Raw genomic sequence first — 15356 nt, 5'->3', positions numbered from 1 at the left:
TCAACCTGCCGTAATAAGGTTTTACATTTACCAATGTGCTGTGTATACCAACATAGCAATTTACTAAAGTTTGGTTTACTCCTGCATGAATTATAAATAATATCCATATTAATAATATACAAGCTATAAGAATATACAAACTGTTAACATCATCCACACTAAATATGTGACACAGAAAAAAGTCTTACCAGTTAGCAAGAAAACAGGTGATCAGGCTGCTATTGCAGATGACTAGAAAATTTTCAGAGTCACTTGAGAAGCTGGGAAAGCACAACAGGCAGTGAACTATTGGGCTAGTGGATATCCCCCTTTTCTTGAAGAATTTATGGCACTGCAAATTTCTTGAACTAGTCTCACTCCGGATTGTAGACATCTAAAAAACTTTACTACTGCAAGCTGCATAAACTGGAATACTTCTGTTTAGGATTTACACATACGTACAAATGTTAGTTACTGCAATTTGACTGAAGTGACACTCTGCAGGGCTTACCATCACTCCTCCTGTGTTTGAATTGCAGATTGTAGGTTCAAATGCAGGCTAGCTTGCCATTGAAAAAATTACATGGAGCTAGTCACTCAGCTGCCTCGCCGTAAAATTCAAAGTCTAGTTATATTTGCATTCACAGTCTGTTGCATACAGAAACTTGCAGAATATACACTGATGAGAGAATATACTTTGCAGCATCAACTTTAGAGAGCAGTAACAAATAACTTTTTATAATAAACCAAACGGAAACACGTTGCAGCTTAAAAGTACTGTTCCAACTTTACTTCTCATATAGTACAGATGATGTGAGAGATATAACATTTACCTTAGGACTTGTGTCCCTACCATACCTCTAACATAGCTGGATTCATACAGCTCTTTATATACACTTTTTAGTCATGCATAAACATATTTTTGAGGAAACACATTGTTCTGTATTCTATTTTGGAGAATTGCTTATCCTGTAGAAACAATACTAAGCTTCCTTGTTTAACAATGTCTTGTAAGAGACCAGCTTTTCTGACAGTGTGAATATCCTGTAACAGTGTCCTGATGTCCATGTAGAAAAACATATTTTTGAGGAAACACATTGGTCTGTATTCTATTTGGATCTGTGTATAGGAACATATGTTCTTGTACCAATGCTGATAAGCATATCCTGTTTTTTTATGCAGAAAAACATATTTTTGAGAGAACACATCGTCAAAGATCAGCTTTTCTGACAGTGTGGACATCCTGTATTTTATTTGGATAAAAAACATCTGTTCTTGTGTCATATCCTGTTTTTCCATGCAGAAAAACATATTTTTGAGAAAACACATTGTCAGTGTCATAAACATATCCTGTTGTTTTAGGAAACATTGTGTCCATTTTTTATATGCAGAATAACATGTCATTGTTCTTTAAAAGCAGATTTTGCATTTTTGTTCTTGCATACATCCTGTTTGAGTCTGTAAGGGAAAAATGTCCATTCTTTAAAAGCAGATTTTGTATTTTTGCTCTTGCATACATCCTGTTTTGAGTCTGTAAGAGAAAAATGTCCATTCAGCAGATTCCTTTTCCAAGCCATGGTCATTTAGTATGACTGCTGATCACATATTACTAAACTTTGTTTCTGCATTTAAGCAAGCCTTTTCTTTCAGCATATTTACGACATAATTAATTTCAGATTTATATTCATAAAATCGAACACCATTGAAGAGTTATCTTGAAAGCTTTGATATTAAACTTGTTTTTACATCACTGGGTTCCTTTCACTTTTTTTTTACTGGACCATTTTGTTTGGAACTTTATACTGGTTATTTACCAGTTTTTTTGCAGTAATTTAAAAGATCAGAAACCTAAGAGAAAGCCACTTACACACACTGCAAAAAAACAACCACAATACACACACACACACGCGCGCACACAGGCACACGCACGCAGACGCACACACCACACGCACAGTGTCTCAACAAGCCCATAAGGTGCAACACCACAGAACCTAATGTATTGATCATAGGCGACTCCATTGTGAGACGCACGGATGTTCCCCTCACCAGGCTGGATAAGGTGTGTGTAGCTGCTTAGTCAGGTGCCAGGACCATTAAGACACTCAGGTCATTCACCACAAGTAGTATAAATGACTCCACCATAGTCCATGTGGAGGTGAATGACTTGAGACGTCCCTTACTGGAGAGACTTGACTGACCTCTCAGTTTGTGTCACAAGCAGGTATAAGCCTAGCCTTAAGCAGCAGTCTACCTTCTCCAAGGATGCCACAATACAAATGAAAAATGATCGACAATTGGCTTAGCTACTGATATCACTCCAAGGAGATCCACACTCTGCTTTGGGAATACATGGTCAAAAGGCCACATTCCTTTGCCAGAGATGGACTGCACCTGTCCCATCTAGGCTTTTGGATACTGGCAAAGGCATTAGCCACCCCTATTGGGCCTATTTTAGGCAGTGTCAGAATAACCAACCGCCCAACACAAAATCCTCTCTAGATAAACTCAAGGTACTGCTGCTTAATGCTAGTAGTCTAAAGAAGATACTGACTTTTGTACAGTCACCCAGACATGGTTTAAATACATAGAAAGCACCCCGGCCATGCAGGGCTACAATGCCTTCCATATGTTCAGACCACAAACTGAGCAGGAAAGAACCAAAGGAGGTGGTGTTTGTCTTCATTAAGGATAGGTACACCTCTAAAACAGAGACTCTCTTGAGCTACTCCGTGTTCATTTAGCTATACGCAAAGCCCCCTGCCATATAATAGCTAGCTAGAACAGGAAAATCATACCTGAACTTTCTGTAGTCACTTGCCATACAGGTCAGCACCTTACTCATGAGTGATTTCAATTATCTTGCCATCGACTGGGAAACGCACAACCACAAATATGCAGGCTCAGAGGTTTTTGGACTTTCAGTGCAAATGCTCTGGAACAGCTAGTCAGCACACCCACAAGAGACTCAGATGTCCTGGTCAATAGTACTCACTAACATGGGACAGCATTGCACCCCCCAACCCCGTGTGATGTGCTCCCTGGTACGATCGGACCATAAATCAGTCTCGGTAAAACCAAATACCCCATCAAGCTCAAAAACGCTCAAAAATTTTTCATAGACAAATTACTTCCAACTAATTGATGGTATAAGAAGTTTCAAAGCCACCTCAAATGCAGATTACACTGACTCCTATGCACGGGTACACCAATGTCTTGTATACTTAAGCAGTTGTGTAGAATCAGATGTACCTGACCAGATTAAAACCAGATGTTGCCAAAAAAGCAAGCCACCCTGGTGGACCCCTGTTATATACAAGCTATTCAACAAGAGGAAGAAATCCCTCTGTAATATAAACAAATTAGAGATCTTGTAAAGTCCTCCAAAGCTAATTACAAATAGTAAACAAGTAAAAATAGCCTCGCTAGCAAAGAATAATTGCAAGGTATTCTTTAACTACATCCGAAATATAAAAGGGAATACCCAGCTATGCGCGGAACTGTGGCTGGCATCACCCATACTCGACTGGATGTAATAGCTAATCTGCTAGCTGACTGATTTGGAGCAAACTTCACAAATGTCCCCTTCAGTCATTCCCCCCAAAGTGTACATGCTAGCATTCCTCAGCCCGTTCTCACAAGCAGGTCATCTCTCCCCTTTCCAAGGCCAAAAACGCAGCATCGTTGGGATGAGACAACATCCCAGTTTGCCTTTTAAACAACTCAAAACATGACCAAGCAGACCAAATTGGATCCCTGCTTAACCACAGCCTGCAAACTGGCTATGTTCTGGCGGAATGGAGGACAGCAACAGTAATACCTGTGCACAAAGGGGAACCATCAACCAACCTTGGGAATTATAGGCCCAAAAACTTGACTAGCTTCACCTGCAAGGCTGTGGAAAGAATCATTACCTATGTCCTTGTTAAGGTCCATAATCTCCAAACTCTGGACCCAATCCAGTTCAGATTCATTAAAGGTAGATCATGCCTGTTAAAAATGGTTGGCTTCTTCGAGAAAGTCACCAAGGCCCTGGACGAGGGACAGAGTGCATGCTGCTTATCATGACCTAGCCAAGGCATCTAACACAATCCCCTACTCTGGTATTATAGAGAGACTCTTCCATTTGGGCATTAACCCCTACACTACCAGATGGTTAGCCAACTGGATCACTGACAAGACACCTACTGTCAGTGGGTGACTTCACCTCTAGCAAAAGACCAGTCACTAGTGGCGTACCGCAGGGTTCTGTGCTGGGCCCTTTACTGCTCAAAATGTATTTATCATAAGTGCAGACATGTGGATGGCTTGTGGATGACCAAGATTGTATTCCCTTTGGGAAAGTTGACATTCCTGCTAATTGCATTACACTTTTGGGGGGGGGGGGGCTGCTGTCTGTAGATCCAGTGGGGTCTATATATGAGCGAATCTCACAAATTGTGAATGCTCATATCAAACGTACTGGACCTCGAACTTCCTATTGTGGGGGGCTGCACCCCCCGCTAAATATATATTCCAATTCCGAGATCGCAATACAATGAGGGGAAAGGGCAAATATCCCATTCTACACTGTACCGCGATCTCAGAAAAAGCACTTTGAGGTCCGGTACGTTCAATGATATGAGCGTTCACAATTTGACTTTCTTGTACTTTGATGCCATACCTTTGTTTATAAGTTGAGCAACATAGAATGGTTTCCTCACCATTGTAGATCAAAGGTTAGATTACTGTATGTGTCCCTAAGTCCCTTTTTACTGGGTCAACTCTAAGGAGTGTGTTGTCAATATGATAGTTACCAGAGATGACTTCCCAAAGGATACTATTATGCATTTCTTGGCATTTAGTTTGTCCATGGCTTTGACACCAGTTGTTTCTGTGCTTGCCCTTCCTGGAGAACATTTGTGTCAGTATGTGATTAAATGACTGCTCCTAATTTGCAATCTGCAAATTTAGTTAGCAGAGACCACTGACATTGGCCTTGACTTCTAAGTAAATGCAAAAAGGAGCGGTCCAGGGACTGATCATTGGACTCCACTTGTGACTGGCCTCTCTGTAGAGGTGGGCTCCCCAATTCTAACTTCTGGGTCTTGTGTGTGTGAGCCAGTTGACTATCCACCAGGTGACATACGGGTTTGTCCCTAACCTTTTGAGTTTGTCAACAATGCCCGAGTGGCGTATTGTGCCAAATGCCTTGGCCAGGTCAAGGTAGGCAGTGATTGATTTTGCCCTCATCCATTGTTTTGGTGACCTAAAATGTCCACCAGGTTATGTAGGCACGATCTGCCCTTGATGAAACCAAACTGAGTTGGGTCCACTGTCTGGAGGTTTACTATATCTCTGTTGATCATCTCCATAATTCTTTCCATAGCTTTACATAAAAGACTAGTGAGACTTATGGTTCTGTACCTTCCAGTGTCTGTAGATGGCCAACCTTTGTGCAGAGGGATGACCGTTGCCTTTCTCCATTCATGGGGTACTAAGCCTGTTTGGAGGCTACAGTTAAATATTAATTCCTGAGGCCCTGATAGGTCATGTTTCATGCTATTTAGAAGGCATCCTGGGATATTGTCTTGGCCCATTGATGCAGTGTTCTTGGTCTTAGAGCATTAAGGACCTGTTCCCTAGTGATCGTAGGGGGAATTATATTTGATATTTCCTGAAGGAAGGTTGAGGGGGAGAGCGGAGTAAAGTTGGAGCTGAATTTATCAGCCATAAGGTTTGCTGTATCTTCTGGCTCAGCATAGGTGGCTCCATTTACAGTGAGCTCTGCACACAAGTGTGTATTACCTTTGAGGATGCGAACTTAGCTAAAGAATGCTTTGTGGTTGTCCTTGGCCTGGGAGGTCAAACTTAACCTCAAACTTGGCTTTGGTAGATTTGTTGATTAATCCAGATATATATATGGCAGCAATATATTTTGTTGGCCCTTTTTATGTACTGAATTTGTTTACATCGTTAAAAGTATAGATGTTCTAATGGATTATTGTTGCAGAAACAGTACCTCCCTCCAGCCCCCTTTACTTGCTTGTATTCTTTCTTGTCATGGTGTGATAATTTTTCACCCTTTTTGTGGTGTGTATTTATTTCCTAGCACAAGTTTTTCTCCCTCCTAGACAAATGCTCAAAACTTTGGTGAACCAGCTTCTTTCATACATGGCATGAGGTCCTGGCAGTTGGAGCACATGGAAGGTGCTCAGAGGTCTGATGAGCTGGCTGGTGCAAGGGGTACGACCCATATAGGCTAAGCTACTTCCAACAGCTGTTAGTCTGCTGTTACGGTAAGTTTACTTGTACAACTGTCCTTTTTGTAACAATGTGTAGGGCTGGAGTGCGGGACAAATACTTCTTTAGTGAGAAGTGTCATGAATCCAACCCCTACACATTACAAAGCACACTTTTCCCTGTCAAACAATGAATAATACAGTAGCTGTACAGTTTTTAATGGTCATGATTAGTCATTTTGCAGTTTGTTAGCATTCAGTATTTTGCTTTCAGGAGAAAAGTCAGTGGTCTGCTGTCAGTATATGTAGAAAACCTACTTTTCCGCCTTTTTTTTTTTTTTTTTGCTTTAAATACTGTTACTTCCCATATGATGCTACATTGCTGTATGGCAAGAAAATTAATAATTTGGAAGTCTATTCATTTTTGTTCAGTTTTCATCATATCTTAATGTTTTGCACACACATGCATTATAGCATTTCTTTCAACCTCTTAGAAGAAATGTGGACAAAACTAAAAAATAATTGGGGGACAAACACAAAAAGGGACAAATTTTAAATATTCTTTTAAAATTAAAAAGCTGCCAGAAAAACATGTTTTGCTTTAGCATTCATTTTCTGAAGGATATGAAGTCTGAAACTCCAGCATCTGCCATTGTTTCATGAATTCAGTCTTCAGTGATTTGCCAGAAAACCTCAATTTTTTTTTGAGGAACAGAACAAAAATGAGAGACAAAAATCTGAATGATGTCCTATTCCAATGTTGCAGTATTCACTTTGGTGTGGGATTTTTTGCCTCATGCGATCCGACATCGGCTCCTATACAAAACTTTTTACCTGGCTGCTGTAGGTGCATGGGACATCACTCATAGGGCCATAAACCAGGGTCCTTAAATGTGACTGCACACAGACCTCAGAATGTTTCAGCCACAGACAGTCACTTCAATCATTCAGCTCCTACTTAAGATTACTCCGGAAAGATAAGTGCCCCGTTGGGGTTTTTTGTTTTCTTTGCTTATGCTTGGTTTGCTGTAGTTCTTGGCCGATGTCAGCTAAAAAAGGCAAATATAGTTGTGGCTGGCAGATACCGCACAAAGATTCCCACAATAAGTGCGTATTTTGTCTAGGTAGGGAACACGACCATATGTCCCATTCCATGTGTAAGTCCTTCGTGCCCAAGATGCTTCTTAGTTGTTTGGCCGCATTAAATTTTATATCTCAAGAACCAGCATCTGAAACACCTAGCCCTTGGGACGGACCCAGTCAGTCGACCAAACCGAAACCCCACCCCCGGAGGAAGGCCAATGTTTCCAGGCTTGTTCCTACTGCCACTCCACTATCAGACATCCCGCCGGCTTCTGATATAGGGGCTGAGGAACTCCTGCTTTCTCCATTAGGCTCAGTTCCCACTGAGGAAGCTGTTTCTGCAGCAACGGAATGCACGTCTGCGGAGACTATTCAGTCATCTGCCCCAGCCGACATTGAGGGGGAACTCTTGGACGACCGATAGAGTCCTCTCCTACTACAGGCCGGGCTTCAATCCCTAGGCCGTCCCCTAAGCGTGCACCTTCCAAGAAAAGACAGAAGACAAAACATCTCACTCCTCCTGAAGCACAGCCAGATTGGCAATCTCTTTCTAATTCTCTTATGCAGGCCTTCATGGCTCTTAGGCCCACAGGCCCTGCTCCTTCTACCGTCCCTGTGCTTGGTCCTCACCCAGCCTCTGGCTCTTCTCACCAACATCCAACTACACAAGAGGGAGAACAGCAGCAATATCAATATGACGACTCCTCAGAGGAATCGGTCTCTTGTGTGTCCCAAATTACTTCCCCTGTTGACTACTATTCCCCAGATGACTCCATTGAAGGGGACTCCACCTGAAGATTTAAATTTTGGGGAGACTGTAACTAAAATGTAGGAAAACTTCAAGTGGGACACTACCCTTACGTCTGACACCCAGAAGAGATATTTTGAACTTCTGCAACTTGTTTCCCTCTTCTTCAGCAATACATGCTGTACTCCGAGCCTTCCTGGATGCGTTCAGTTCTGTCTGTAAGAACACTGACTTTCTCAGCTCCCAGGCCCTAAAAGACCAGACAGGTTTTATAAGGTGCCTGATGACCAAAAATTCCTGGTGAAGCCTCCACTAGCAGATCACCAGCTGTCATTGCTGTGGCTCCTGACAGGTTATCTAGACAGGTACCTTCTGCCAGTCTCATACCAACAGATAAGGATAGTAAAACTGTGGGTAAACTGGGCAAAAAAGTGTACAATTCTCCACCTTTGCTATTGGAGCCATTAATTACCAAACGCACATGATAAAATACGCTCTAGACCTAGTATCTCAGGCCTCTACCCTGCTAACTTCTACACCTGACTGTCCTAAGTCTGACATTCCATCAATACTGTCCCTAGCTGCCCAGGTGGCCAGACACTCCATCAGGTGTAGTTATGATGCAGCAGAAGCCTCGGCCAAGTCTGCAGCTTCTGCATCTGTCCTACGCAGATTTTCCTGGCTACGCCTGCAACCCCTTCCAGAGGATTTAGAATCCAAAATTATGAATGCTCCACTGGACCACAATCTACTTTTTGGCAAGAATTCAGCTGAGCTCCTCAAAAGCTTGCAAGACATCATACATTTGCTGGTGTCTCCCTTCCCCAGGTACTAAAGGAACTATTCGGCTAAAACTTCCTTTGTCAGGAGGATGCCTTCCACTTCTCATCTCTCCTCCATACCGAGAAGAGGATCTAGGAGACAGCCTTACTCCAAACCAACCAACAACCATCCACCCTCCAAATAGCCCTTTCCTGACAGAGGGGACCCCTCCTCGGCGTGACTGCCTTGCCAACCTCACCTTGTCTGCCCGCCTACCCCACTGCCTCCCCTTTTGGAAAACATCACCTCAGACCAATGGGTCCTCTCCATTATTCAAAGAGGATAATTTACTATCTTGGAAGGAAAAACCAAGGCCAAAAACCATTCCCTTTCCACCAAAAAAAAGCTCCACCTATTCCCACATATTCTGCAGGACCAGTACCTGTGGGCCAGGAAGGAAAAAGATTCTATTCTCGTCTATTCCTAGTCCCAAAGAAGGATGGTCCTTGGAGACCCATGCTAGACCTATCCTACCTAAATTGGTTCCTAAAAGTTCCATCCTTCAGGATGCTCTCTCGACAAACCCTCCTGCCACTGATGCCACCCCAAGCCTTTTATGGTCAGTCTGGAGTTAAAGGAAGCTCATCTCCACATTCCTATCCTGCCCTCCCACAGAAAATTCCTTAGATTTACTGGCATTTCCTCACATTTTCAATATACAATCTTGCCCTTTGGCATATTTACTATGAGTGTTCACAAAATGCCTGGCTTCTGTCATTGCATTTTGCCGAACCAATGGTATCCAAGTATACCCTTATCTGGACGACCTTCTTCTAGCTGAATCAAAAGCAATGCTCCTAAGTCACCTAAAATTCACCATGACCATCCTGCACAACTTAGGGTTCACCCTAAACCTTCCAAAATATTATCTGCACCCACAGCAGGACAAATTTTTCGTGGGATGCAGGATAAGATTGGATTTGATGAGATCCTTCCTCCCACAGGTCAAAGCGCATTCTCTGTCAAGTCACTTCCAAGATCATGTTGGGGTATCCCACCTTTCCGCAAGACAGTTTCTACAAAAACTGAGACTCATGGCAGCCACGATCCGTCTAGCCAGGTTGCACATGAGAAAATTTTAGTGGTACTTAAGGAATGCATGGTCTCAGCACCAACACTCCCTAGACAAACAAACCCCCCCTTCTGCCCTGTCTAAAGTCAGAATTGAGATGGTGGATTCAACAAATCCTCCGAAACCAAGGCATTCTCCAGCAGCTTCCTGCCCTATGCAATCCATGCACACAGATGCATCAGATCTAGGGTGGGGAGCAACTCTAAAGGGTTACAGGGTACAAGAATCACACCTGCCCTTCAAAAACAGCACATCAGCGTCAGGGAGATAACTGCTGTCTTGCTGGCCCTTCAGGCCTTTCTTCCCATCCTTCAACCAGGCCATCTTCACATTCTTACAGACAACATCACAGTCATGTGGAACCTGAACAAACCTGGAGGGCCAAAAGCCTACCTCTTATGCAGGATTACCCTACAGATTTGGGAGCTAGCCACCCAACACAACATCTTCCTGCAGGTCTCCTTTCTAGACATAGTCCACTGGTGGGGCACCCCTCAAGTAGATCTGTTTGTCTCCCCGCAGAACAGACAACTAAGCAAATTATGCACCAGAGATCACACTCCATCAGCCTGGAGATTGAATGCCTTCAGCTTTCCTTAGAAGGGGATGTCCCTTTATGCATCCCCCCCTTCCCACAAATACAAAAGGTCCTTCTGAAAATCAAGGACCAACCAAAAATCTTGCTGGTGACTCCCTACTGGCCAAGGCAACACTGGTTCACCCTTCACTCTAACCAAGGGCAATCACCACAAGTTATCTCACAAGGTGGACCTATATCAGCAAAAGGGATCTCTCATTCACCCACAGTTGCAAATGCTCAACCTAACACTTTGGGTGATCAATATGTAATCCCATACAGACAGCTCTACTCTAAGGACATGCTCTCAATCCTGAGGGAGGCCAGAAAACCAACTACTAGAAAGGCATTACTATCTAAATGGGAAAGATTTGCAAATTGGTGTCTTCTTATAAGGACAGGGTCCCTATGCAGGCAGACTCCTCCCTAGTCCTTAGCTATGTTTGTGATCTCATCAAGGCTAGGCTAACTTGCTCCTTTGTGAAAGTGCACCTTTCAGCCATTTCAGCCTGCTTACCCTTACAGCCACTCCTGCTTTCCAGGGTGGATGTTAAACTTTTCCTGAGAGGGGTCCTGCATACTAGACCACCAAGAAAACCCATCCCTCCTCCCCAGGGCCTCGGATTCTTGCTAGAAAAACTCGCCTTACCTCCTTTTGAGCCAGCTAGTTCGGTCTCCTTACAAATGTGTACTTGGAAAATCATTCTTTTAGTGGCCCATTATCTTCCATAATGACAGTTACCTTGCGCACAAATCCTTTTATGCCCAGGGTGGTAAATGAACTATCCCTAAACCAGTCCATCCACTTACCTTCTTCCCAACTCCAACCAACAGTGCAGCGAGAATCATTCATTCCCTGGACATACACACAGTTGAGATTCTATTTAGACAAGACTAAAGCCTTCAAAAAGTATGACCAACTCTATCTCCTTTCACCCCAGGGCTTTGAGCAAGGCAGTCTCCAAACAAACCATTTCCTGCTGGATTAGGAAATCTATTCTTTGTTATTCACACCATGGCAAGGTCTTACTTCATGGGGTAGTAGCTAAATCCACCAGGGCTATAGCTACCTCTCAAAGGCCTGGACACAGCTTCCATCCTGGAAGCATCTACCTGGTCTACAGTTCACACCTCGACCAAACACTACAAACTCGACCAAGTCTCCAGGGCAGGCTTTGCCAGAGCAATCCTACAAGGATTTCTGGAATCTTCTACCTCCTATTTAAATTCCTAAACTGTGGTACTGTCCCACACCAGTGAACACTTCAACATTGGAGTAGAAGGACATGGAATAGTTGTGTAAAATCTTACCATAACCATAGATTTCCTTCTCTTCCATGATGCAGTATTCATTCCCACCCTCCTTACTCCCTGGCCACTGCTTCCTAGGGCTTATCTGTCCGGCCTTACAGTGGCATTTGTTTCTTTGGTTGACATCTTGTTCTCCTGACAGGCCACTCCTCTGTGCTTCAAGTTCTGAGGACTGTGTGTGCCGATGTCACATTTAAGGACCCTAGTTTATGGCTCTACGTGTGACGTCCCACGCACCTACAGCAGCCAGGCAAAAGCTTTTGTATAGGAACCGACGTCTGATCACTTGAGGCAGATAATTCCACACCAAAGTGAATACTGCAACGTAGAGGGAGGACATCTATGGTTATGGTAAGATTTTACAGAACTATTTCTGTAAAAATCAGGATAGTTGAAAGGTATGCATAATAAAGTTGCTTTTCTGTTCTCTGGCTTCTTTAGTGTAGTTCAAGAGCATTCATTGGTGCAGTCTGTCTGCCTGGACACATGGTGGGGGGACTACTTGAATTGCTGTCATTAAGTAAGTGTTGATAGAGATTAGATGTAATTATAATAGACAACATCCATCTACTGAAAAGATCTGGATGAAGACCAGTATCTGCCTTCAGCAAATGTTCCTTGATAATTTGTTTGAATTCTGCAGCAGTAGTCCAGTTTGTGCATGTACTGTTGAGTTATTACAGCTTGGCTTTTCATTCCATTGCTTTGCATTTTAACTGCTTCACGCCATTACAAACAGCTTCTTGGTCCTTTGCATAGTGTTCTATGCTGACGTATTGATTTATTCATTCTTGACATTTAATTTGCATTTATATGCTTCCTTGTGGTATGCAGATTTTGTGTGAAATTGTTCAATGGATAAAAGCATAAGTTAATTGTTTTTCTTTTGATAAGGTTGCCACCTTTTTAGTAGGCCAAAGTGGGACATGGGGATGTGGCCAATATGACACTGGCCACACCCTCTACTATGACATCACCACTGGAGCAGTGAAGGAGATGTTATTGGGTACAATGGCTGACTGCTGGAGTGGCTAGCTAGCTGGCTGCTGCAGTGGCTAGCTTGGATGGTGGGAGTAGCAGCTGGATGGATGAATGGCTGGCTGCATGAATGGCTTGCCGGCTGCATGAATGGCTGGCTCGTTATAAAATAAAACCCAAAACAAATCTGTGTTTTTTTTTTTTTTTGCAGTTATAGAAGCACTTACAACAAAGCGCTCCTACAGCCGCAATATTTGCAGGGCTCTTCCTGCCCCAATCCCCACCCCTTTCATGAATTGCAGCCAATTGCTGCACGAATTAAAGCACCCGGACCTAACAGGCAGTAGCTCTGCCTGCAGGGTCCGGGTTGGTGATGTAACTGAATTGCTGTGGAAAAGCCGGACGTAATTGCGGCTTTTCAACGGTAATTCAGTGCGATTGAAAAGCGGAACTTTTCAAGTCCCACTACTTTGCACAGTGGACAACGGGATGAGGCAGCTGAACCAGTGTCCCGCTGACAAAGGGACGGGTGGCATCCTTAATGTTTTGATGGGTTAAAAGTCTTTAAAAGAAACAAAACTAAATCTTTCTTCTTTCTGCTAGCGCAACTAAACGAAAGCCGATTAAAGGTGCTGCAGGACGACCTATCCAGTTTACCCATGAGGATATTCTGGCCAAGATGAAGGCAAGGGAGCAAATGAAGGTTGTTGTAAAAAATGTACAAAGCCAACCAATTGTTCCTGTGTGGTCAAAGGTCTTGCTTATCCTCCTCATCATTTCGGTGTTTTATCTTGTATATTATGTCATGGAGATGAATGAAGAGAACCCCTTTTCACAGTTGTTGGACCAGAGCAATATGGATGAACCATAGAAACTATATACCCAGAAGAGAAAATGGTTTTACATTTTTTTTCCTTTTTCTTAAAGCATACTGTTGCATAATGTTTTACTTGTGACCTGTTGGACAAGCCATTTTAATTTTCGTTGAATAGAATCCATATTCTTCATCATATATATACCTGATGTAGCAGAATTTACTTCTGGATTACTTTCCTGTAATTCTAGCCTCTCTTGAGCCTGTCAGAAAAGCAGGAATCCTGCTACCAAAGAGGCAAACTGGATGTCGGTGTCAAATTTTATTTATTTTTTTTTTTGTGCCTGTGTGAGAATATCACTGATAAGCTGAAAGTTGTGGCCTCTGTCAAAGATTAAAAGGCCACATTTTCAAAACCACTTTAATGAACTAATTTGTAATATCAGCATTTATCTGAATCTGTTCCTTTTTGTAGTTTTGTTCACTTTGTTCCATAACATCATACCACGTGCAGATTCTTGAGAATGCTGCTGCTGGTTGCCTTGTTTGTCTGCATGGAGACGGTGACTACATACGGCTATTTAAAGCAAAAGATGCTGTCTTCTTTGTAAGTTTGTTTATGCCGCTAACATTGAGGTCTATAAAAATAATTTTAATATTAATTGTAAGCTTTTAACTACATCAGTCAAAGATGTTCACTTATTTAATAAAGTTTATTCACATTTTGTATTAGAGCAAGACTATTTTGGTTTGTAGTCTGGAGTTGTACACAGTTTTTCTAATAAAAGTTCAGAGCTTTAAATCTGTGCATGCTATAAAGTACTCATGAGGTTTAAAATTCCAGTTATTTTTGTGTTATGATTATATACTTCAGAGGGGAGGGATGTGATGGAGAATAGTGTGCATGTACACACAGGATTATCTATTTTGTCTTTCTTGGGTATGTCTGTACTTTTGTGGAGGTTGCTGAATATTGGAACTTTTAAAGAACTTTTTAACTGCAGGTTGTGGAGTACAACAAAATTAAAAAGCGATGTCCTATATCACTGTTGCAGCATTCTTTACTAAAGGGATTCCCGCCAAGGGTAGCTCACTATCCAGCCTGTATACCAAAGACTTTGTTTTTTATAGACATTGTACATCACACGTATGCTCCCCACTCAAGGCATATGGCATAAAGGTGACATACATAGCTCGGAACTTCTTTGCCATTTTTAATAGTCTGTCTGAATGTTCCTTCCTGAGTGCTGGTTACCAAGCTGCATTTCTGATAAGTGCCCTGCTGGGGTTTTACTCCATATTTTCTTACAGGTTTGTGAGTTTACAAGCTGTCCAGAAAGAGCGTGTCAGTGTGGGAGGTAGATTCCCCATAAGGATAGTCATGAGCTATGTCTGTTTTCTTTGGGTGCTTCTCATGACCATGTGAAGTGTTCTGTTTGCAAAGCTTTTGTCACTAAGACTTTACTTAGTTCTCTCTCCTCCTTGTTTATTTACCTGGAAAACCAACATCTTAAATTGTTGGTACAGGGTGTTATGAAGGAATCTTCCCATCCTGAAGGTCAGACGCCTGCCGATAAGGCCAAAAGAGTTGGGTCTGGCTCTGCTGCTATCCTGCCTCCCCCAAACATCTCCCTCGAGGCTAGTGAAAGCCCAGTGAATCGCCCAGTTCCCCCTCTGCCACAACCATATTGGAGTCTGGCATGGATCCAACTTCTCCTGCGTCATTGGATATCTGTTTCATATGTTGATCGAGA

The 15356-nt window shown here is 42.7% G+C and overlaps 1 protein-coding gene across 5 annotated transcripts in view; it reads left to right on the top strand.

Annotated features, from left to right (window-relative positions):
- The window catches only part of LEMD1 (LEM domain containing 1), a 372161-nt gene extending 357825 nt beyond the window's left edge, over positions 1–14336 (top strand). For 4 of the 5 annotated variants that reach the window (XM_044076814.1, XM_044076813.1, XM_044076815.1 and 1 more), the window contains one exon: positions 13392–14336. In XM_044076814.1, the coding sequence (XP_043932749.1) occupies positions 13392–13659 (268 nt within the window). In that variant the 3' untranslated portion in view covers positions 13660–14336. The remainder of the gene's footprint in view (positions 1–13391) is intronic. The other variant, XM_044076816.1, reaches the window with a different exon arrangement.
- Positions 14337–15356: the final 1020 nt, after the last annotated feature.

The sequence above is a fragment of the Protopterus annectens genome, chromosome 7.part0 (genome assembly GCF_019279795.1).
Source record: "Protopterus annectens isolate FY-2018-M chromosome 7.part0, PAN1.0, whole genome shotgun sequence".
NCBI classification, from domain to species: domain Eukaryota; kingdom Metazoa; phylum Chordata; order Ceratodontiformes; family Protopteridae; genus Protopterus; species Protopterus annectens.
Note: the sequence above shows the minus strand (reverse complement) of the source record. Positions and strands in the feature narration are given on the sequence as shown.